This window comes from Amia ocellicauda, chromosome 6 (assembly GCF_036373705.1).
Source record: "Amia ocellicauda isolate fAmiCal2 chromosome 6, fAmiCal2.hap1, whole genome shotgun sequence".
NCBI lineage: Eukaryota > Metazoa > Chordata > Actinopteri > Amiiformes > Amiidae > Amia > Amia ocellicauda.
In genome coordinates this window covers 12,977,903-13,001,406 of record NC_089855.1, presented here as the reverse complement: position 1 = coordinate 13,001,406, position 23,504 = coordinate 12,977,903, and the positions used below count along the sequence as shown (strand labels likewise).

The 23,504-nt window shown below is 38.9% G+C and overlaps 1 protein-coding gene across 1 annotated transcript in view; it reads right to left on the bottom strand.

The window, feature by feature from the left end:
* The window catches only part of col4a2 (collagen, type IV, alpha 2), a 71,661-nt gene that overhangs the window by 7,003 nt on the left and 41,154 nt on the right, over positions 1-23,504 (bottom strand). The window contains exons 5-35 of the mRNA XM_066706167.1: positions 18,771-18,905; positions 18,382-18,426; positions 18,017-18,133; positions 17,727-17,795; positions 17,334-17,369; positions 17,188-17,241; positions 16,605-16,640; positions 16,388-16,429; positions 16,173-16,253; positions 15,382-15,426; positions 14,857-14,904; positions 14,734-14,769; positions 14,586-14,630; positions 14,071-14,122; positions 13,802-13,906; positions 13,425-13,568; positions 13,202-13,276; positions 10,615-10,766; positions 7,129-7,201; positions 6,393-6,499; positions 5,600-5,783; positions 4,849-4,911; positions 4,432-4,506; positions 3,967-4,065; positions 3,335-3,556; positions 2,895-3,056; positions 2,362-2,532; positions 1,745-1,888; positions 1,017-1,142; positions 428-609; positions 52-115 (exon numbers count right to left, since the gene is read on the bottom strand). Coding sequence (XP_066562264.1) covers positions 52-115; positions 428-609; positions 1,017-1,142; positions 1,745-1,888; positions 2,362-2,532; positions 2,895-3,056; positions 3,335-3,556; positions 3,967-4,065; positions 4,432-4,506; positions 4,849-4,911; positions 5,600-5,783; positions 6,393-6,499; positions 7,129-7,201; positions 10,615-10,766; positions 13,202-13,276; positions 13,425-13,568; positions 13,802-13,906; positions 14,071-14,122; positions 14,586-14,630; positions 14,734-14,769; positions 14,857-14,904; positions 15,382-15,426; positions 16,173-16,253; positions 16,388-16,429; positions 16,605-16,640; positions 17,188-17,241; positions 17,334-17,369; positions 17,727-17,795; positions 18,017-18,133; positions 18,382-18,426; positions 18,771-18,905 — 2,989 coding nt within the window. The remainder of the gene's footprint in view (positions 1-51; positions 116-427; positions 610-1,016; positions 1,143-1,744; positions 1,889-2,361; positions 2,533-2,894; positions 3,057-3,334; positions 3,557-3,966; positions 4,066-4,431; positions 4,507-4,848; positions 4,912-5,599; positions 5,784-6,392; positions 6,500-7,128; positions 7,202-10,614; positions 10,767-13,201; positions 13,277-13,424; positions 13,569-13,801; positions 13,907-14,070; positions 14,123-14,585; positions 14,631-14,733; positions 14,770-14,856; positions 14,905-15,381; positions 15,427-16,172; positions 16,254-16,387; positions 16,430-16,604; positions 16,641-17,187; positions 17,242-17,333; positions 17,370-17,726; positions 17,796-18,016; positions 18,134-18,381; positions 18,427-18,770; positions 18,906-23,504) is intronic.

Sequence of the window (23,504 nt, the reverse complement as noted above, 5' to 3'; positions counted from 1 at the left end):
TAAATATGTATTTAAATCTCTCTCACTCAAACGCTTTGTCATTAGCCTCACCTTTTCTTCCTTTTGGTCCAATGTCTCCAGGGAGACCAAAGACTCCAATATTTCCCTTTTCACCCTGAGACAAATGGAAAAGTATCTTGTTATCTAACTGCGAGTGACTCAATGTGGAAGTGATGTATTACAATCAACATAAAATCAATACACAGTCCCTTTAATTAGGAATACATTAATTTCTTGTGGCAAATCAACACTACAATTAATTTATTTTGTTTTCTAGGTATGTGATTTATTTTTAAACATTAAATTCAATCTGTAGTCTACAGTGGTAGACAAGATTAATGTCTAATCCCGGTACAAAAAATCAAACAAAAAACAGTCAATAATGTTTCTCATTATTCTGTGAAATTGCTTTGCCTTCTGCACTCACCCTGATCCCAGGCATTCCTATAAAGCCACTGATGCCAGGTGGCCCAGTGGGGCCCGGCATTCCTTTGATACCTGGCAGCCCTTCAGGTCCAGGGACTCCCTTGATCCCCTTCACATCACTGGGCTCTCCTGGCAAGCCACTAAACCCGTGCCCTCCTGGCACTCCTGGCATTCCTTTGGGGCCTGTGTTACAAATAAAACAGTAACAGAGTGGATTTTGTGTAGAACTGGGCTATAGGTCCAACCAATAACTACACATATTACTAAGGCTATTAACTTGCTCTAGTAACATGGCATTCAGGATCATTGTGCCACTGCTTTGAATGACCTGTAATGGACCAGCCAAAGTGATTCTGCAAGGAACACCGCATTTCAAACCTTTTACAATCTGTAAAAACAAACAACTGTTCCATCAAACAAAACATTCTCAAAATCTCCATATCATCCAAGTGATATACACAGTAAAGGGTGAAGTTTATTTATTCTTAGATAAAAATATAAAAAGAAAATCTTTCCAGCTGGAGAATTATTATTTTCATGCTATGCTTGGAGAGAGTGTGGCTTGGGTCATCGTGGAATGGCAAGCTTACCTCTTTGACCTACAAATCCGTCTTCTCCCAACTGGCCCTTGATGCCTTTCACTCCTTTCATTTTGTCTTTTAGTACCACTGGGAGGTATGGTTTGCTGCCTGGTGGACCAGCTGGTCCACGATCACCTTAAACACAAGAGAATAAGATCCAGTCATCTCAGCTTGGAAACCATCATTATTATTCAATTGATGGTATTTAATATGGTGTTGATTTTTTGTTTGGTTTTAAAGTGGAAGCCAAACAGGTGACACCTTCAATGATGACACTGTGTATCTGAAGGACAATAAGAGTAACACTCTATAAGCATTGTCTATATTTCTTCCAGTTGATAAACCATTAATTGAATTACTTTAATCAAATTAGAGTATTTAACTAGAATTCCAGAAAACTCCTACGTAATTCTGTTTTCTTTAACTGCCTACGTCTCTGCATTTTGACCAGTGAAATACAATAATTCAGGCAGTTACATTCTCATTAAGGCTAATTTAGAGTATGAAGCCATAATCATATTAATATGAAATACAATCCTGTAAAAAAACATTTATCTTTTCCAAACATTATCCCCTAGAGAGCAATTATTTTACAACGTGCAAAGAACAAAATAGAAATAGGAAAGGAAAAGTAAAAGGAAAAAGCCACAGAGCTAACTAACATGTTCTGTTGAATTGATAATCTAGGAATTTGATAAGGCACAAAGCAGACTTGACACACAAACCAGTCAACTCACCCTTTGCGCCAGAAACGCCTCGGTGCCCTTTCAGTCCCACATTCCCAGCAGATCCAGTCTCCCCCTTCACCCCATCAAACCCCCTCACACCTTTGAGACCAGGCATGCCACTGAACCCAGCCATGCCCTCAGCACCCTTGGCACCTAGACAATAAAGCCAATACTTTATCTCCAATTGCAGCAAAAAGAAAGGCTATCAGAAAGGATGGTGATTAACAGTTATGTTAAAGCTTCTAAGGGGCTTATTACGTTAGTCATTTCTGTAAAAATGCAGCTGTCAACATTTCAATCAAGACATCATACTTCCCATTTGATATGTGTGCATATCTACTTTCAGACTAATGAGAAATAGACTGTATACGCTTTTTCTGTAATGTACCTCATGTTTGTGCCAAGGATGTGTCAACACAAAACTGTCATTTCTGCTATAAAATGAAGTTTCAGTTTGAACTAAATAAAGAAAATTCTGACATAAATATTAAAACTGTGTGACTAACTCAAGTCAGAGTGTCATGCACAGGTCATTTTGTTGACACATTATGAACTTAACTGTGTTTTTTTTATTATTTGGAATTTACTTTACAATACTCAGGGCTGTGTTACAATTTGCAGTTTACCTCTGAGTCCAGGAATACCCGGATAACCACTTGAACCAGGATGGCCAGGATCTCCAGGCTGGCCTTGATGACCCTTAAACCCAGGGTCGCCAGTGAATCCAGGTGAACCTTTCATTCCAGCGGGGCCTGGTGGGCCTTGGTCTCCCTGATCACCTCTATTGCCAGAAAGGCCTAGAGGATGAATATAAATCAATATTAGAACAAACACATGGGACTTATAATATACTATAAAGATACAAACTAGTTCATTATAGGCTGAACAAATCTACATTGTAGTCCTATTGTATATATATATATATATATATATATTACCACATGAAATATGTAACTTAGGAACTATGATTTTTTAAAAGCTTCTTGTCTCATAAGATCCACTTGGATACACACAAATCTATTAGCAAAAAACACACCAACAAAAGAAAACAAAACCATAATTCCACTACCATTTTTCAGATAAGTGCTCTCTAGAAGTAAGCAATGTAAGATAAATGCTCCTTCTTAAAATAACATCAGTTTTACACCAGTGATCTCACCTGGTGGGCCTTCTGAACCAGGAGACCCAGGGGAGCCCGGTTTCCCTGGTATTCCCCCTATACCATGTTCTCCTTTTGGTCCTGGCAATCCTTGCAGCCCCGGCAGGCCAGGAGAACCATGCTCCCCTTTGAAACCACGGATACCAGGCATGCCGTCCATTCCTTAAAGAAGGAAGGAGATCATTGAAGATTCAGGTTCAATACCATGTATAAAGTTGGATTACACTGAGTAACAGAGCACAACCTGTCACATTTTAATTGATCTTAAATGTTTAGAAAGATATCTCCTATATTTCAAAGTGGATTCTCTTTCAACAATTAAAGAAGTTACACATGAGAGCTGGACATTACACAAGGCTTTGCTATATTGAGGAAATAAAATGTTACTCATTATACTGAGGGCTGAAATACTTTGGTGTTTCCTAAAGGTCATCACTCACCTGAATATCCTGGCAGGCCTGGGTCTCCACTTAGGCCTTTTGGTCCTATTAATCCAGGGGGACCTTTGTCTCCAGGTGCCCCAACTGCTGCTCCCAAGACCTCTCCATGATGGCCCTTAAGCCCCCTCTCACCACTGTGGCCTGGCTGTCCTGGCTGCCCTGGTACACCCTCCTGCCCCTGGAAGCCTGGCTGGCCAGCATCTCCACGAGGGCCAATAAAACCTGTAGAGGACATAGAGCCATCATCAGAGTCAGACACATTTTAAAGGCCAAACTGTGAATGGACACAATGTGAACCATACACCATTCACTTATCTTCTTATTAAGTTCTTATCAAATTCTCATTTGTTTAAATTAAATGCTCCACAAATTCTGAATATGTTTTATTTATAAAACCAGATGAGAATCATATTTTATTTTAATATATTCAAATTGCAAATTCACTGGCCCAACTAGAAATAAACAACGTCTGGCAATTGAGTGGATGCCAGTGTGGACGGAGCATCAGTGGGAACTCCCCCTCCAGAAAACTGAGGGAAATCAGGGCTGATTTGAGGTCTTTGTACGGGTCTGTGAGGGGGTCGCTGTCGGGTGGGAGGTCACTTCGGGCTGACGGTGGGGTCAACTCTTACCTGATGGCCCAGGTGCCCCTCCTACGCCCTCATCTCCTTGCTCGCCTTTCAATCCGTCAGTTCCTGGAAGTCCTGGAAACCCTTTTGCACCTGGCCTGCCTAAGAGACAGACAGAAAAGCACAAATGTTACAGGAGGGGAAGTTACCCACTGTATTAAGTAGCAAATGGATCTTTCTGTGTAACTGTAGATTTTTCTCCTTCAGCAGCAAAAATATTGTTTTATATTCTTCATACACTCTATGCTTCTACTGCCTCTTTTGAATGTTTTTGTTTTTTAATTTAGTATCAAGCATAGTTTCAAATATTCAACTGTAATTTCCCTTCAAATCTTCAACTTCATATCTCATTAATAGCAAGGTCTTCCACCTGCTCTGCATGGTCAACAGGTGTTCAGACACCTAGACTTTCTGTTTTTGAGAAATCCAAATTCTGCCAACCATAAAACATCTCCTTATCAATTTTACCTATTAAACCATCAATGCCTGGTGGTCCAGCGGTGCCTGGCGGCCCAGGTAGTCCTTGCTCTGTGTCACAGTCACCTATGAATATAAAAAAAAACAAAAAAAACAGAAAAAGATGAATTTCACACCGACTAGGAGGTACACAACAGTTAATTTTATTCTGCATTATCCACAATTTATCATCCAATCACAAGCATTCCAGTCTGTTACATAATATTCTTTTATTACTGTCATGGTAGGGTTCAAATCAGAAATATTCTTAACTGAAAATATACTATCTTGCTTAATTACAGCTTTTATCTGACAAAATTATTTCCCCTTTACTACAATATTACTTGCATAATTCTGGTACTTCAGAACAAATGTCAATGAATGTTATAGCTGTAATCACTCTGACCACAACGAATCCATTCCCGTTACCTTCTATGAGCGTGTTACCCTGCTGTTTCACACCACTGTCCTGAGAACTGCAAGACGAGTCACCTTTCATTCAAACACAGGAGAGAATCAGCATTAATAATAAGCATTAGCAGAAGCAAAACTATGATTCAAACATGTCACATTTTCAAGTACTGAGACATATTTTTTTTACCAACAAAGAGAAGACTTAAAAATAATATAATGTGTATTATAAAAGTCCTGGTAAACAAACAATCAAACTACTGGAAAACCACATTCATTCATGACCTATGAAAAAAGTACTGTGATTAATCTTAACCTGTACATTAAGTGAGCGGTTCCAATAGGAAACTGGATAAATTAATAAACCACATTATTCCAATTAAATATAAGCTGTTTATTTCCCTTCCTAAATACAACATTCTCAGAGGTCTTGAAGAGAAAATGCTTCAGAAATTCCCCCCAATTTTATAATGTGAGTTGCAGCTATAGTTTGTTAAGAAGAGTTTCAACATTTTTCTTGTAAGACTGTTGTTGTCAGAATACAAATACCAATCAAGGTATTTAAAAGATAGAGGATCCTTGCTGACACTGATCTAGGGCCCCCCCAAATTAAATAATAACAATAAATAAAGAGGGAAAGTGAGGAATGATGTAATACTAATAAAAATACATAATTCATAGGAAACAGTCAAATTCACGATTTCCGTGAAATCCTTGAAATCGTGAAATGTCCTGCTCTCTACTCATAGGGAGAGGTGAAAGGGCATACCTGGGATCCCTGGGGGGCCTGGGCGGCCACGTTCCCCTTTCAATCCAGCATCACCAAGAGGCCCTCGTCGTCCTTTTTCAGAGCCCAAGACGAGTCCAGGTTCACCTATCTCACCCATCGCACCTTTGGCACCATATGGGCCCTGAAACCCTTTATCTCCAGGGAGGCCTTTTGGTCCTTCACCCTGAAAGAAAATACAGAAGACACAGTGAGACAGCAGTTCTTATGGCGAATAGAAGAAATTGGGGTGGCATAAATGAAACAGGCTCAGAAAAGAAGTGTACAATATTTTGAAGGAAAAAACCTGCATTAAAAACATATTTTGTATCAAAGACACAAATCTTCCCTCTGGATCTTAAGAGTTTTTATTTGTAATGCAGAAAAATATTCATTTTTAAAATTATGTTTAATTACATGTGATTCTCTATCAATCACTTTGGTGTACACTGTGATTATGTACTAATTCATTTATTTATTTAAAAGCTTTTGAACAGATTTCTTATAAACTGGCAGAAACTGGTTCACTTCACTGGGCTCCTACCCAACATGAGGTAACGCCGCACTGTCACACAATGCAAACTTGGTTGCATTTTTAAGCCTAATTAGAATATTTATAGCGAATCACTTGTTAGTAATCTGTCACTGCTTGTGTATGCTGTGTTCTGTTAAAGTGGGGACAGCAGAATAAAGTAATTATAAGTCACTATAAAGCAAAGCAAAACATAAAAAATATATATACATATCTTCTTAAGTTAGAAAATGAAGGTGGCTTGTTAACCAAACTTTCACTCACCGGCGGGCCCTGCAGCCCAGGCAGTCCTATAAAGCCATTAAGTCCAGGCCTGCCTCTCTGACCTGGGAAACCTGCTAAGCCAGGGTCTCCCGGGTCTCCTTGACCTCCTGCACAACAAAACCACAAGCATGGTCAGGACTTCCCAGAGAAGAGGAGTCACACATGCAAACCACACTGTAATGAATCTGCTTTAAAGAAAAGTATGTATACTGTAGGTTTATCAACCATCTAATATGTCACTGACATCTTAAAGCATTTTAATGCAAGCAGTCTGGGGGATAAGGGATTTCTGAAGTGGGAATGTTATTGTGGAGAGTTTCTTACACATAGTATAGCCATTTTCAAACTCTAGCCTAAATAAAAGTTTCCGGAGAAACTTAGCTTTGACTTACCAGTGGAAACATGATTAACGTACAGCTATTCCTTATTAGGAAGACATCACTGCATTGGAGTATTGCAATGCTTGACAGGAAAACTCAACTCCCTCTTTGGATGTACAGGGTTTTATGATCATGGAGACTGTTATATTAACTTACTTGAGTTTTAAAGTAAGGACATTTTACTTTATGTCTGTATCTATTATCTAGTCAGTAGCTCATGTTGCATTAAATAAGAACTTAACTTATTAAATGGGTTTCTGAGGAACTGAAGCAGCTGCATTTCCGAATGATGCATGAACACAGATAGTATTTGTAAGTAGCTTTGGATTCCACATTAAACAGCATAAAGAACTTACCTTTTTCAGTAGCTACTCTGGATAGACCTTTCTGTCCCTTTACACCAGGAGAACCCTTTTCACCTGGAAACCCCTGTTAGTAAAATGAGTGAAGGACAACAAGAACAATTTATGGCAACAGTAAAGCAAAGGCAAGATATGTGACAGTTAACAATGTAGTCAATTTATTAGGACTGATATATATCGGTATATGTAAAAACAGTGCCTTACAAAAGCATTCACCCCAATGCAAAGTTTCCACATTTTGTTGCCATTTCAGTTTGCAATCATGAAACTTTCAAATAGGACTTTATATTTAGAGTCTTTGCTACAGCAACCCTAAATCAGTCCTGGTGTAAAATATTAATTTGAAAGGTTACACAATTAAGTTGTGGTCTCTGTCTGGGTAATGAAAGTAACAAAACTTGACTTCAGATTAAATTAATCTGTTTCTGTAAATTCCCTCAGTTAAATATTGTCATGTTCTCACCTCGCCACCAGAGGTCGCCCGAATTTTAGTCCTGTCTCTGGCATTACATTCCAAAATCCCATGTGCATTTAGTTTAAATGACCCTCTTCCCTCCCATTGGTTCAGCACTCCACTCCTCTGCTATCTGCTCCCTCAGTCCTGTGTATATATATATATATATATATATATATAGATATATATATATATCCCTCTGTTCCCTTATTCATTGTGAAGTCTTGTTTACATCAGTGCAACAATTCCAAGCCCTTCTTTGGTGTTTAGTAGTGATGGGGGAAACAAAGTTTTCTGAAACATTGAACCGTTCGAAGCTATTGTACCAAACAAAGGTTCACTGCTTTGAAGGGCTCAATACATGCTGTCCATAGTGACATCTGCTGGTCAATACAAGGTATTGCGACTGTATCGACTGATTCAAAAGGCAGCAGTCCTCCAGACATCAGCAAGGCAATATACAAATGAACACATCATCATCTTTGATCTGTAGTTCAATAAGGGTTATGTGAAAATAATGTGTCAGTGTGGACATGTCCACAAATATGCGGTCATCAATCTTGCTTTGTCACCACAGTATAAGTAACATTATGTGATATTTTATCTCTCTGATCAATATAGAGACTCAAGACTAAATGTTGAATTTATTGTAGGCAGTCATATTTACGTCATGAATGTCGTACTAAGCAGCGACGTCAAATAAATGCAATTAACTACACTAAGTCTACATTTCATATAGCCTAGATATAGTCAACATTTATATGTATTTCCTATTCATATATATATATATATATATATATATATATATGGATATGGTTGTGTAATGATCCAAGTGATGCTGATATAGAGTATAGCCTATATTTTGTTTATCAGATAGACATGCTTGTGCAACTGGGAAAGTGATGGTTTATATAACAGAGGGCAAAAGAAGACTATATTTTGGGAAGTGGAGAAAGACGTATATGCTTGTATAAATAAGAATAGTGATTGTGTTGAAGAGGCAAATGTGTTGGAGGGACATGATTATGTAATTGGTGTAATTTAAAGATTTTTATTTTAAAAGAACTACACTGCTGGGACTGACTCTACCACCATATCTATCTATCTATTGCTAAATCTATGTCTCTAAAACTATCTAAATCTATCTCTTGAACTCTCTATCTGTACATCTATCTACATATCTATCTCTCTCTTTCTCTCTGGCTCTGGCTCAATAAATGTATTCTGTAGCATCTGCAAATCTGTCTCCTCTCTATCACCCTTGGATTTGAGGTGGTTCAGACCTCTTTTAAGCATTATGGGGGTTTGATACACCGACACAAATTCCAAACCAATTCAACACTGTCAGCTGCTGGTGTGACGCAACAAAGCATCATTTGTGGTTTCTGGCAAGGTGTTTGGGGGGCTTCTGAAGGGTCGATACTTCTTCGTGAAGCCTGCTTCAAATGTAACATCAACAGTGTTTAGTGACTTTCTGTGTATCTGACCTTGCTTTTCCCAATGACTAAATGACTAAACCTTGACAGCCTGCTTTACATCCCTCTCCTATCCCTTTGACCTGTTTCCTAACACCCCTTCCCAGACCAGCATTAATCCCACATCTGGGTCCTCTACTCATGGCATCCCCTGGCTTGACAAATATTGAATGTCAAGCCACAACTCACATAATGGTCAAACCAACCATGAAAGCCGAGTCAGGGAAAAAGTGGTAGAGAAACACAGATTAGTTAAAGGTTACAAGAAAATGTAAAAGTCACTGAATATGGTGAACCATCATTAAGAAGTGAAATGTGCCTCATACCACAAAGTCACTAGCCAGATCAGGATGCCCTTCCAAACTGAGCAGCTGAGCAAGCAGGAAACTGGTTAGGGATGCCACGGAGAAGTGATTTTTAAAGGTTTGCAATGTTCTAGGTCTGAGATGGGAATCAGTGTTCATACATCAACATTATACCAGTCCCTACACAAATATGACCTGTGTGGGCGAGTGGCAAGAAAGCAGCTGTTCCTGAAAAAGACCCATTTTAATTCTAGTATGAGTTTTGTCACAAAGCATGTCAATTCTGTGGTGGTCAGATGAGATAAGAAGGTAATCTTTTTGATCTAAAAGCATTATATCTGGCACAAGCCCAGCACAACATATCACCCAGTCAACACCATCCCAACTGTCAAGCATGGAGGTGCATCATGGGGATGCTTCTCATCAGCAGGGACTGGGAAGCACTGAGGGGGAAGAGGATGGTGCAAAATAGCAGGTGAATCCTAGAGGAAACCCTGCTTGAATCAACCAGAAATCAATAGTGGGTCGAAACAAATCACATTTCAAAGGACAAAACCACACTGGAATGGTTTAAAATTAAGAAAGCATGTCTTTGAGTGGCCCAGTAAAAGTCCAAATGTGAATCCAGTAGAAAAGGTATGGTGAGACATCAAAGATTCCCAACAAACTTCAGTCAGAAATTGAGTGATTTTTTAAGCAAGAATGGGCAGAAATTACACCATCCCACTGTGCAAAGCTGGCAGAAACATATCCAAAAAGAGTCACAGTAATTGCTGCCAAAGCTGCTTTTACCACATACTGAATTAGTGAGCTGAATACTTATGCAATGGTAATTTCTATTTATATATTTTCCTTGCAAGTTTTGATGATGTTCAACCCCCATATAACAGTGTTAAGTTTGATAATTAGAATTTTGAATTAAAAAAGTTTACATTATTTGTAATCAATCAGATGTGAATATTTTTGCAGGGGATGAAAACTATTGCAAGACACACACATACACACACGACCATCACCACCATAATCAGCCTATATCGATCCACTGCTGGATGAAGGCCTCCCTAATATATATACACAAAGAGCATGAGAAATTATAGAAAAATTTACTTGCAAAGTGTTAAATATTATGAGTATCAATCCCTTGGAATGGACATCGCTTTAAACCAATAACTGCAGATATGAAAAATTAGTATCACTTTTTAGTATTAGTATTAATTTGCTGGGCAGCCAATCAGTGCTTTCTTACTGGCAGTCCTATGAAGCCGCGGGGCCCAGGGTCTCCTTGGTCTCCACGCTGGCCCTGCTCCCCCTCCATCCCTGGCACACCTGGGTTTCCGGCAGGGCCAGGGGAACCTGCTGGCGAGCTGATGATGGTACAATTACAGGCACCTCCATCCCCTAAAACAAAAAGAGATGGTAAATGTCTTCAATGTTTCCCCTAAGAGGTCGTCATCTCCCTGTAGCCTCTGACATTCCACAGCATGTGTGTTTAGTGTACCTACCCTCGTCTCTCATTGGTTCAGCTCACCAAGCCACATGTGCCTTCTTCCCTCAGCCTTGTGTATTTATACCCCTTGATTCGCTCAGCTCCTTGTGAGATCTTGTTCACAAATTGTCCGAGTAACAATGCCAATCCTTATTTCCTAAAGACTATTCCTCTGTACCTATTTGTCTGTTTTACGGTTTATTATTATTGGATGCTCCTGTCCTGGCTGCCTGATCTCCTACCTATTGCCTACATATTGACTATGAGCTCTGGATTCCCCTGTTTGACTTGTTTGCCTGTTCTTGAACCCCTGTTTATACGCCAACCTTGTCTATCTGCTTTATATTTCACCTTGTGCTTGGGTTTATACACTTTTGCTTCGAAGGGCATCTGCTAGGACCATGAAATATATATTGCCTATTTCCAATGGAAAGCCACCCTCACATTGTCACATGACCTGCCCCTCCTAGCCAGCAAACATTAACCAGAAGTCCAGCACCATCCATCATTTAGCATTTATCAGTGAATAATGTCTACTAGCTTTGGAACTCAAAGGCTAAAACAATGAAGAATTTAATGCAACTCCAGTCCAGGAATTCCAGATTCATTCATGACTGAGAATGAGATTATTTCCAGCATAGTGAGAACTTGATACAATGGATATGATATCCTTACAACTGACATTGTATTGTTGTTCTTCCAAAAATTGAATGCAAACAGGAAGTGGTCAAATCACAGGTTGTTGGCCTAAGGTTGCTGCCACTAGACGGAGCAGTAATACTTCATAGCAGACTTTCATCTTGTAAGTCAGGGGTGGGGAACGTCCAGCCCCACCCCTGGCTGTTTGCTCCGGCCCTAGAGTGCATTTGAAAAAAATAATTTCTGTGACGTACACTTAACACTAGAAGCACTGAGCTTATGTAATAAACATCTCTACTACATATTAACTGCATAAACACTAAAATAAATAAGTTATAAACACATTTACCTAAAATAGCCAAAATCGGGTTATTATCACCGGTCATTAAAATACATAATAACTCAAATATAACCCATAATCCTGCCTGCCCTTTACAATAGAGTCAGTCTGGCACTCAAGTGGTGATCTCTACCTGTCTACAGTCTTTCATGTGCTTGAAAAACACATTGTACAGCATTACAGGTGTTTTCTTACAACTGTAGTCAGATTGAGTGGATAGAGTGATTACCCCACAAATAAACATGGATTGGAAACGGAGATTGAAGAGAGCTCGTTATGGAAATGCAGTGTATATCAACACGACTGATTCAGGGGCATCAGTAATACTGGGAATGACAATGATGATTTGTGGGTTTGTGCCAGTGTTGTGAAAACATTGCGAGTGAAATGCCAGGTCCAAATGGCACCGAGTGCTTTTACTCTACTGATCAATCCGCGATTGCTACTGCACAGTACAGAGAGCAATAGCGCAACACATCCACCAAAATAATGTTTCATGGACATTATCAGCGGAGGAGCATTTATTGCGATGCTATATATTTATGGAGTAAAAGTGTTCACCTGGCGAGGCTGTCAAAATGCAGTGTGAGGGACGAGCTCCTGCAGGGAAAGTGCAGAAACATGTCCTGTGTGGACTGTCCCGAGCTGTCAGGTTTGCAGGCTAAATATATAGTATATTGAAATACACTGATTTTACTCACTGTAGCTTTGTATGTTGAAAACAAAGTTTACACAGTGTTGAAAATGTTTACTTTAGTGTACAATTATCTTTTGATAAATGCAATAGTTATTTTTTAACTATAAAATATTGCTTTTGAGCATTATTCCAATATTTACATTTACACTTGTTTCATTATCTTATCGTATGCGATTTTTGAGTTTTTTACTTATTGCAGGCTATATAGTTATTTATGTTTTGACTGCAGTGTGTGCATTTAGAAAAAAGTGATTTGTTCTTGTATTAGAATGTAAGTTTCATCTGTATTAATGTTTTGATGTGTATTAATTAAGGTTGTGGCCCATGAATACATTTGTGAACACTCGAATGGACCTTGATAGGAAAAGGGTTCCCCACCCCTGTTGTAAGTTATAATGAGACCTTCCCCGGCCTTCACATCCTGTAATGCTAGACATCCCAGGCAATGTTTAGCAAGTGCCAATCCTAATCTGAAACACGGGATCAATTTGGTTTAGTGATGTTGTATTGGGTACACTGAACTAAGGAAATCACAACATGGAACATGACTTTCTTACAGTTAGGATTGGTATCCCTGAGCATCTCACAGCATAACAGCTTATATAGGTAATTTAGTCAGAAAAATCACTGCACACTCTCTGGACAAGTACAAGAATCTGCCCAAGTGTTACCTTTCATTCCCTTTAATCCAAGTCGTCCAGGATACCCTGGAAAGCCAGGGGGTCCTTCAAATCCTTTAGTGTCCCCTGTGACAAACAAATAAAACAACACATTTAACTGTATGTCAGAGAAAGCTGGTTTCATGTGAAGAATATATTTCATTTTCGGTGGACACAACAACAAATATTTTTGTATAGAAACACATCTAAATTCAGAGCTCTGCTGTAGGCTTACATGTTCCTCTGGGTCCAGGAAGACCCGGTGGGCCAGGAACCCCATTCCAACCTGGAGGTCCAGGCAGGAGGGCAGGATGTCCAGGTTCACCTTTGAAACCTTTGGCCCCAGCAGGCCCTATAGGACCAACTGGGCCAGTGGCTCCTATTGATCAGACGAAAGGACATGTTAAAGCAAACATGACACCTCTGTCTTTGTCATCTCAAAATCAAAAGTGGCCTTCTTACCAAAGTACAGAAAAAAGAGTGTTTAATTTTTAACAAACAAATCCCTTGACATTAGGTTGAAAAAGGTACACCACAATATGAGGAATCTGATAACACTGATGCACTGTCAATAACAATACATATTTAATATTTTCTTATGGTTGTTCCTACCTGTATCGGATGCATGTAGTCCTGGAGGACCCGGGACACCTTTTGAACCCTGGTCACCCCTGTCTCCTTGGTCACCCTTCCTTCCTTCCGGACCTGGAGCACCTGCTGAATATTCAGCACACAAACACAACACGTTTAATACATCCTGCTTCCCACAAAGAAAACCAAGCAAAATCCATCATTATTCTGGATGTGTCAGAAAACACCTTTCCACTGCAAACAATACATTTCCCAACACAAAATATGAAAAGAATAATGAATCCAGTTACCTGATGTCTGACCACCAAAATCTATTAACGGGCCGGGCTCTCCTGTGCCACCCTAGAAAGGCACAACATTTCAAAAACAACAATATGAGACAATAGATTATATACTTTAGGGACTAGAATACAATATGGGTCAATAAACAAGTGTGTTTGCAATGTATTTCTTCATTAGTATAATAAAGAATGTGCCACATTTAAAAATGATAAGTCTCTTTCTGTTTAGGCAGTGTAATTAATCTGTGTATTTATATTTGATCAGGATGTATAGCATCAGAACTATATCTTAAAATAAACTTGAAATAGATCAGCAATGTATCCGATTTTATTCTATGTTCTTCAATTTGAATTTTCTAAAATAGCTGTTACATTAGCCATCATTTTTAAGTCACAAACAAAACCACATTTTGCGGATGCGTTTCTTGTATGATTTCAGAGTATTTATGCCTCTGGAGCGTTTGCAAGGAAGGTGTATCAAGGAAGACTGGTATTAGGGACAGCATTGAGGATTAAGCATTAACCTTTTTTCCTTTTGCTCCAATCGGACCAGGGTCACCAGGTTGCCCCTGAGACAAGCAAAAACACAAAATACAAAACTCAGAAAATAAGGAATCCAGAGGATAATTAATTCAATGGAAATACAATTTATTGAGTTTAAAGTCAACTCACCCATTCTCCTGGGTAGCCATCAACACCAGAGGGACCCTAAAAAACAAAGGTTTTATTGCAGATTTATTTTAGATATAAATTAAGTACTTAAGTACTCAAATTGAAGAAAGGGCAACTTCTTACCCGTGGACCTGGGAATCCCATCACACCCGCTTCTCCTTTATTATCAGCCTAAGAACCATAAGATGATTAATGACATACCACAGTACTTAACAGAACAGTACGATGCACATAAATTGTATTTAAGAAAAGTAATTATTCCTATTATATTTGTAAAGTCCATTATAAACACAGGCGGCAATACTAGGGTTAATTTGTGGCATCTGAACTTGCCAGTACTGCTACTCTCTGCGGAAAAGTTTCTAAAGTTAAAAAATGAAGAACACTCAACAGTGGACTGTGATAGCTGTGTTGACTATTATTGTTGCGCACTGTTCATGACAAAAATGTAAACATGCAAATTAAGGAGGTGCAAAAACATGCCCTCTGAGTGTTTCCTGATGACTTGCATCACTAATTCCGACACGTTGTTATGATAAACCAGATTTTAATGGAAGACGAAAAGAAGCGATCATCTTTAAAATGTCTTTCTAATTATTTCATAATATTACTATGCATTATTCCTCCAGGTTATTATTATTCACTTACTGTATCTCCTTTTTCACCAGGAAGTCCTGGGTCACCGGGTTGACCCTGCGTAGACAATAATAGACAATTAGGCATCATGCAAAGATCCTTGTTGATTAGCCCCCTATCCACAGAAAATCGTACTTGTCCAGTTCAGGACAGTTGAGTTTCTGCAAAAAGTTGCAACCAAGGATCTTTCATGTCAGGACATATAAAACAATCAGCACTGTAATGTATTACTGGGAATCTGCAGAGCAAGAAATGTGAAAAGTGGGAGAAACTGGTCTCATTAATGATGAAAGGAAGGTGGGCACTGGAAGATCTTATTGCAGCTTCCCAACGAAAATGTATGTAGATGCAGTTGTTAACTTGGAATTTAATTTCCTGCACATTCGAGTAACCACTCAGATGTGTTCATGTGTGGTCAATGCAGTTGTCTCTTGTTGCTCCTTCTAATTATGTTTTTTCTTTTGATATCCATTCTACCAAAACTAATACTTTAAATGAAGACCTTAGCTGACTAAGAGTAGACAAGTGAGGGAGTAAATTTATGCTACTGAAATATATATTAATATATCGTTTTGGCACTTGGTTTTAATGACTTGTGTGGGATAACTTACTTCCCTTGAAGTATTTAATTATTTATTTTATATGATTTATTATCCTGGAACAGTAAGTTTGCACTACACACAACTTTATGTGTTTATTTGACTGTATATGAACGACAGACCATCTGCACCTACAGAGCATAATACTTATACCAGCCCCTGGTATCATGTAAAAGGCATCATGTACATTTTCTTCTAGCTCACCTTTGGTGCCTCATATTCAGGACGTGGCCCTGATGCAGGATGTGTAATATTCCCCGGGGGGCCCTGCTCCCCAACTTCACCCTAGGACAGAAGTAAAGACATATCAAAACAAGTGATTACCACAACTCTCATTCTCTGGATAGCAAAATATATACACACACATTTCACAATGTTTTTTGTGACTGTTAAAGGTGGGATGGGGTGATGGAACTCACTATGTCTCCTTTGACTCCTTTTAGCATTTGTGTCATTTCACCCTGAAATGAAGTAAAGTACAATTAGTACAATTAGTTAGACAACATTACCAACATGTCTAATATATTGATAGAATTTGTTTGTTAATTGAAAGCATGAAAACTGTTTGTATTTCCCTTTTATATAGAACCCATGGAAATTCATGAAACATTTCAAAAGATTTTGTGTTTCTCATACCTTTGGTCCTGGTGGGCCTTCTTCACCAGTTCGCCCCTGAAAGCATAAATCAATAAATTATTCATTTCAGTAGGACAATCCAAAGAAAGCTACAGGTTCTTGAATAGAATTGACATTCTAGAGGTTATATTATTGGTTAACTACTAACAGTGAGCAGCATTTTAAAATAAAAGTAATTTTCTCTAGTGACAAATGGTGGTAACCATCAGCTTTTTATGCATTCTAGAATGCATTCTGGTAATTAATGATCTCATTTCAGGGGATAGCACGGTGGCACAGTGGTTAGTGCTGCTGCCTCACAGCTCCTAGGAGAGAGAGAGAGAGAGAGAGAGAGAGAGAGAGAGAGAGAGAGAGAGAGAGAGAGAGAGAGAGAGAGAGAGAGAGAGAGACTGTGTGTGTGTGTGAGCTGTCCTGCAATGGAGTGACATCCTGTCCAGGGTATACCCTGCCCTTTGCCCGCTGGGTTAGGCTCTGGCTTACTGTGACTCTGTACTGGATGAAGCAGTTATTGAAAATTGATTCATGTATGGACGATTTAATTTCCTTCTTAGGAAATATATTTGTATATATTTTGTGTACTCACTTGAGGCCCCGGATGCCCCCTCGGACCTGCAGGCCCAGGAATTCCATGAGGGCCCTGTCACGCAATGGGAAGATGTTACTTTCCAGGATTATTTCTCAATGGTGAACTCATATTCAGGATACACACAATTAAACTCAAACACTCACCTGGAATCCAGAAAACCCTGGTTCACCAGGATCTCCCTGTATAATGCAAAAAAACACCTTTCACTACCCTGTGGTTTGAGGGTATTTTCCTTAGCAATTAATTTACTAAAGTATTTTCCTAAATTAATTTCCAGAAGCCTGACTACATCACGTATTGAAAACTAAGCAAGGTATGGACGTCTATAACAAATATGTGTACTGGAAATGGTATTGATGTGTGTGTGTTTTGTGATGGTTGAGGTAGCTGTAGTGTTTCTGTATTCCTAAAGTGAGAGGGACATTACAGAATAGCCTCGATGGCAGGGAACACAGCGCTGACGGAGATGTTGTCTCTGTTGTCTCCGCTGTCTGTTTCATAACCATCTGCAGTGTGGCCACAGCAGCTCTTCTTACCTGGAATCGTTTTATGTAGACTGTCGCTAGTATGGGCTCTCCCTTCTGTCCTTTCAAGCCTGGAATACCCTGCATTTGAACAGAAGAAATCATATATCACGATGTGCATAGGCTAAAGACAATCAATATTCTGCATATGACTGAATAATTACACTCCTATTACACAGCATTGAAGGAGACAAAAGCAAAGGGTATGATATGTAACAGCAACAATATAGTTTCCTATACAATATATATATTTTTAAGCAGATTTCAAGATTACAAGAAGGCCTGTTCATGATTTTACATACATCTAGGCCTTGCAAGCCCGTTGACCCTGGCAGACCGGACAATCCATTGTCTCCCCTCGTACCATTGCAGCCATCTGCTCCAGGCTTCCCCCGGGATCCTGCCTGGCCTGGGTGACCCTGAGACAATATTCACAAGCATGAATCAGACCTACCACACAGAACTAGTAGACAACATGTAATTTTGAGCGGGAAACAATGACAGAAATTTCAGTTACTCATGTTTCTTTGCACTCCTGTTTATTTTACATACATTTTACATCCCAAGATCCTCTTATTCATTCTATCGCACAACACGTCTGTATGTACACAGAGGCCTATCTGAGCAGGCCACACTACAGACCAAGGGAAGGCCTGAATGTACTCACAGGAATACCATCTGAACCAGAAAATCCAGGCACACCAGTTGGTCCCTTTCAATAAAAACACAGGCGAAAAGTTAGCAAAATACTTAGTTACATGATAAAACATTAGATTATTGTGATTTATCTGGAAACCTCACCTCCAACAAATGATTTTGAAACTCTAGCATACACTACGATAGCTAGCACATGATTCACACTTATTTGACAGGGTTCAGTTTTGGAGTGTAACAAATACACTAAAGGAGTTGATATGTTACCAATTACTGTGCTTAAGATTGCTTTGTAAGATGCTGCTGCACTCAAATTTTTAACACTGAGGCCAGGATACTAATATAATTGCTGGAGGTGCTCTATCGGACCCAGTGATGTGGAAGAGTTTGATTTGAACTTACTACAGATCCTTTGGGTCCAGTGATTCCAGACCTGCCTCGATCCCCCTTCTCTCCTTTTGGGCCAGGTAAACCAGGAGGGCCACTGAACCCTTGGGGTCCATCATATCCCTTAGGGCCGAGAGGGCCCGGCTGACCCTGCGTGGACATGATAAAGCCAGAAAGTTATATTTTCTGCAGGTCATATTTTGATACGGGGAACACTTGAATATAAGGAGACACAATAAGATTTTCAGATTCATTCATGGGTTATGCCTTGGGACAAAAGTAGCAGAGACAGTAGTATAGATAGTCAGAGAGGCTTGCAGTAGTATTAGTAGGATTTTAGAAGCAGAAGACTGCTTTTGTCTTCTATATCCACTAGGTGGTGCAGTACCTCATGTTATTTTCAACAAATGTCCTCTATGGGCCACACATGATAAAATACAGTATTTATATTCAATTTAAAGGCCTATTGCTTAATGCTCACACTGTAATCAACTCCACAGATTTTGAGGTTTCCCAAAAGATCAGGATGTTAAAACTCTTAAGAGACATAGCAAATAACTGCACAAATACAGACTGGTTTTTGTAGTGAGAAATAAAACAGTAGTAACATAAAATATGCTTCCCACTACTGTCATCACACTATCAATCTGAGGTCAAAAAGCAAAAAAACAGCATTTCATGGAGCATAATTGTATTGAGGAATTAGATATTAAAAAAAGAAATACATTCTTTCATTTCCAAAAGATCTTTTTGAAGTCTTTTGAAGATAACAAAATGTATAACATTGAATATGAAGGTACTAGTTTATCTTGTACTGAATGTACCAGTATAGAGCACCTCAGAGCAACATCGACAAGATGTGAATACAATTTCTGAAGCAGCAATGAAAATCTAAACATCTAAACACAGGCTCCAGGCCAACATTTTATTTCACTTTATATATTTGCAGGAGACTGAAACTGTCAGAAGAAAATGTGTCCATTGTGGAAGCTGTAACCTGCCATTTCTTATACAGTTTCCTTAATTGCTTGTTAAACCAAAACTGTCAATTGTATTTAAATAGCTGCTGTGTGATTGTCAGAATCAGTCATGAATCATAATCACAATGCAAACCAGCATTTGAAATGTAAACTCAAATATTCAATTCAATTGACTTGTAGATAACATTTATAAATATTCTGAAAACAGCAAGTCAGTGCATACCGAACTGATGAACTGGTCCATTTCATGCAGCCATCAGAAACTGACAGACATTTTTTGTGAAGAATATTGTCTAAACTAGAATATTGTTTCAGTATGTCAATACGCACACTGGGATGCGCTACACCAAGCCAAAGTCACTCTGTCCCACCATTATAATTAATAATGCATAATGTGTTATTCAACAAGATCAAATCCAAGTTTAGAGAAAATCTAGAACATGAAAAGGACAACACTGATGAGACAATATTTCAATAGATAATAGATCAATATTTTTTCTATTCTATTAATCCAGAGCCCTCCTGCCATGTACTAAGATTTTTAATTTAGAAAACAATCTGTGAATGGGAATAAATGCAGTAGAGAACAGTACAATCTAAAAGCATTTCTAGGGCACCACCTAGTGGAGAAAAAATATATAACTGTACACACTCCCTTCTATTATTATTATTATTATTATTATTATTATTATTATTATTATTAATTTCTCAGCAGACGCCCTACTCCAAGGCGACTTACAAAACCAAGAGTAACAACACAAAATTATTGTGAAGCTGTCCTACTGCACTGACACAGAGTAATACAGATACTAAGTACCATGCCTGTTGTGTTAAGCAGCAATAGAGAACACACAGTGCCGTCTCATTGTCTTACTGGGACGACAATTTGTAATCCTCCAAACCCACTTGTCAACAGCCTGGCTCTGAGGGCCCTGTTTATTTCCCTGGAGTCAAACCTTACATTCTGTAACCATCCTCCAAATCCAACGAAAACGTTAAACAGCTTCTCATCCCACACGTTCACCTGAGAAGCATGCATATGTGAACACAAAAGCAATTCCAGGCCTTTAACTGTGTGAACATAATCTCTTTTGATGACTGAATCTTTAAACTCTTCCATTATTAAATAGCTGTAGCTTTAGCCTTATTTGACTGCATACCAGGATTGCAACTGCTTTGTCCAAAGCATTCATAAATCACAGGCAGAGTTTACAATGTGAAATTGAAACCATGAAGGTCAAGTACTTTGACCTTTCTGGAGTGTCTATGTTAAAGGTAAACTCCCTGCAGGAAGTTAAAGGATTTTACATCTCCATTTCTATTCTAAACTAAAGTTATTTTGACAGCAATGGAAAAACATTTTAACAGGTGTGGGGGTACTATCCCCAGAGGTGCAGTCCGTCAGGCAGGGATATGGGAACGCTGGAAGGAAACACCAGTTTAACAACCCTTCCACTGGGGCCTTGGGAATAGAAACCCAACAGCTATTACAGCTAGTGAGTAACAGTATACATTAAAACAGCATTCATATTGACATGTTTGTATACCTCTTGATTCTCATGTTATTTGCTCTGAAACATGATTTAATATTGTACATATAGACTAGACATTATGTTGTTATAACTAAGACTTTTCACTTTAGAACAGGTATCAGACAATTTGCAAATGTCGTGCCAGATCTGCTTCATGGATACTGATAATGCTGGTGCCAATATTAGCTCAGTGTCATGAGTCCAGCATAATTCCAATGAATAAGATGTCTACTACTGGTCAAAAGTTTTAGAACACCTAATTTTTTCTAGTTTTTATTGAAATTTACATAGTTTAATGTCTCAATGTATTTTTTCTACAATGGAAATCAAATATTGTTCAGAAAGTTCTTCCCAACACTGTTGCAGAAGTTCCCACAAATGTAGGTTGCATTTTCTTTCACCCTTCTGTCCAGTTTATCCCATGTTTTAGGTCTTTATATTGCTGTAGGATGAACCCCTGACCAACTAGGCATATACCAGAGGGTATTGCATGGCGCTGTAAAATGCTGTGGTAGCCGTTTTGGTTTAGGGGTGCCACTCACTCTGTGCAAGTCGCCGAATCTGGATCCAGCAAAAGAGCCCCAGACCATCACACTTCCTCCTCCATGTCACACACTGAGGAACCATCCTTCCGCCTACTCGACGGCATACAAAAACACTGCGTGATGAACTGAAGATTTCACATTTTGATTAATCGGTCCATAAGACCTTCTTCCAGTCTTCAGTAGTCCACTGGTGGTGCTTCATGGCCCAGGCAAGCCTCTTTTTCTTATTTTGCCATCTTAGCAATGGCTTTCTTACTGCCACTGGACCTGTCAAACCTGCAGCTCGAAGTCTTCTCTTCACAGTTAAAATGGAGACTTGCTTACTTCGACCAGCATTAAGCTATGCTTGAAGCTGTTGTCCTGTGAGCCGCCTATCACGCAAGCTGTTGACTCTCAAAAACTTGTCTTCTGATTCTGTTGTTGCTTTGGGTCTGCCAGGCCTCTTCCTGTCAGAGTTTCATCCAGTTTGCCTTTTGATGGTGTAGGAAACTGTACTTAATAACTGTGCTTAAATTTCAATAAAAGCTGGAAAAATGGGGGTGTTCTAAAAATTTTGACCGGTAGTGTATGTTTGTATTTCCAGGCCTAGTGTTTTCAGTTAAGGTCCAGCATTGCTAGTTGAAGTAGGGAAATGATTGATGAAAGTGTTATCTAAACATAAGATAAGCCAAACAGGAATTAGGATTAATAAATTCATTTCTGATCCATGCTCAGCTGTACTGGTCTCCAGTGAGATGGTGGAGACTCCTGAATGTTCCCCCTGCAACCACAGCCAACGGGCCCCTTGATTGGTTTCAGCTGAGCAACAAGACATGTTTGTCAAAATAGGTCAAAAAGGTTTGAAAACACAAATTTCTTCCTTCGATGTGAATTTACAAATATCAGTATAACAACATTTTATGAGGTCGAAAAACACAGGAGACCTCCCAAAGTGTGAAATATTTCAAATGCTGGCAAGGATGAGACAATTCAATTAAACTCCAGACAAATATGTCAACACTCACAGACAGCTTTAATGACAAAATGACTTTCAAAATTAAAGTTAGATTAAACAGCCTTGCCATAAGCATTACTGTCAGGCCTGGGACATTCTGAATGGGAAAGTAACATTTGTCTCTGGAATGCCTGGCAGCTGTGGCCATTAAGGAATTAAGCATGAAACACAACCAATAACCATCCCGACGTTACAATCGGACACATCTGCACACACTAGGATACAAAGTTACCGTATCACACTTAATATCCTGAGAATTAATACAATACACACACACCAAAAAGCTTTTGTTCCTAAGATAAGAAAGTCTAAACCACATACTGAGGGCTTAACACAATTATCTGGCATTAAACATAAATAATACCAGATAATTCATCGTCTCTGATGCTAAATTAACATGAAATTCTGGGAATCGTCTCCAAATGAGACAGGTAGGTGCCAACTTGTCATGGACAATTTAATTGTTTTGGTTATTCAGTACCGAAATACAGAACTAATGGAACATGACAACAGGTGCTTCTTGTCTGTAATGATATTTACAAAAGGAAATCCTCGTTGACAGTAGTGGAATGATAGAGATACAGCAACAGATGCTGTTCACAGTAAATATGGTGCATGACTTTCTTTCTTTCTATCTGAATATCCCAGAAGACTCAGTTCCTTCTGAAACCCTGAGACATTAAGAACTCTTTATGACA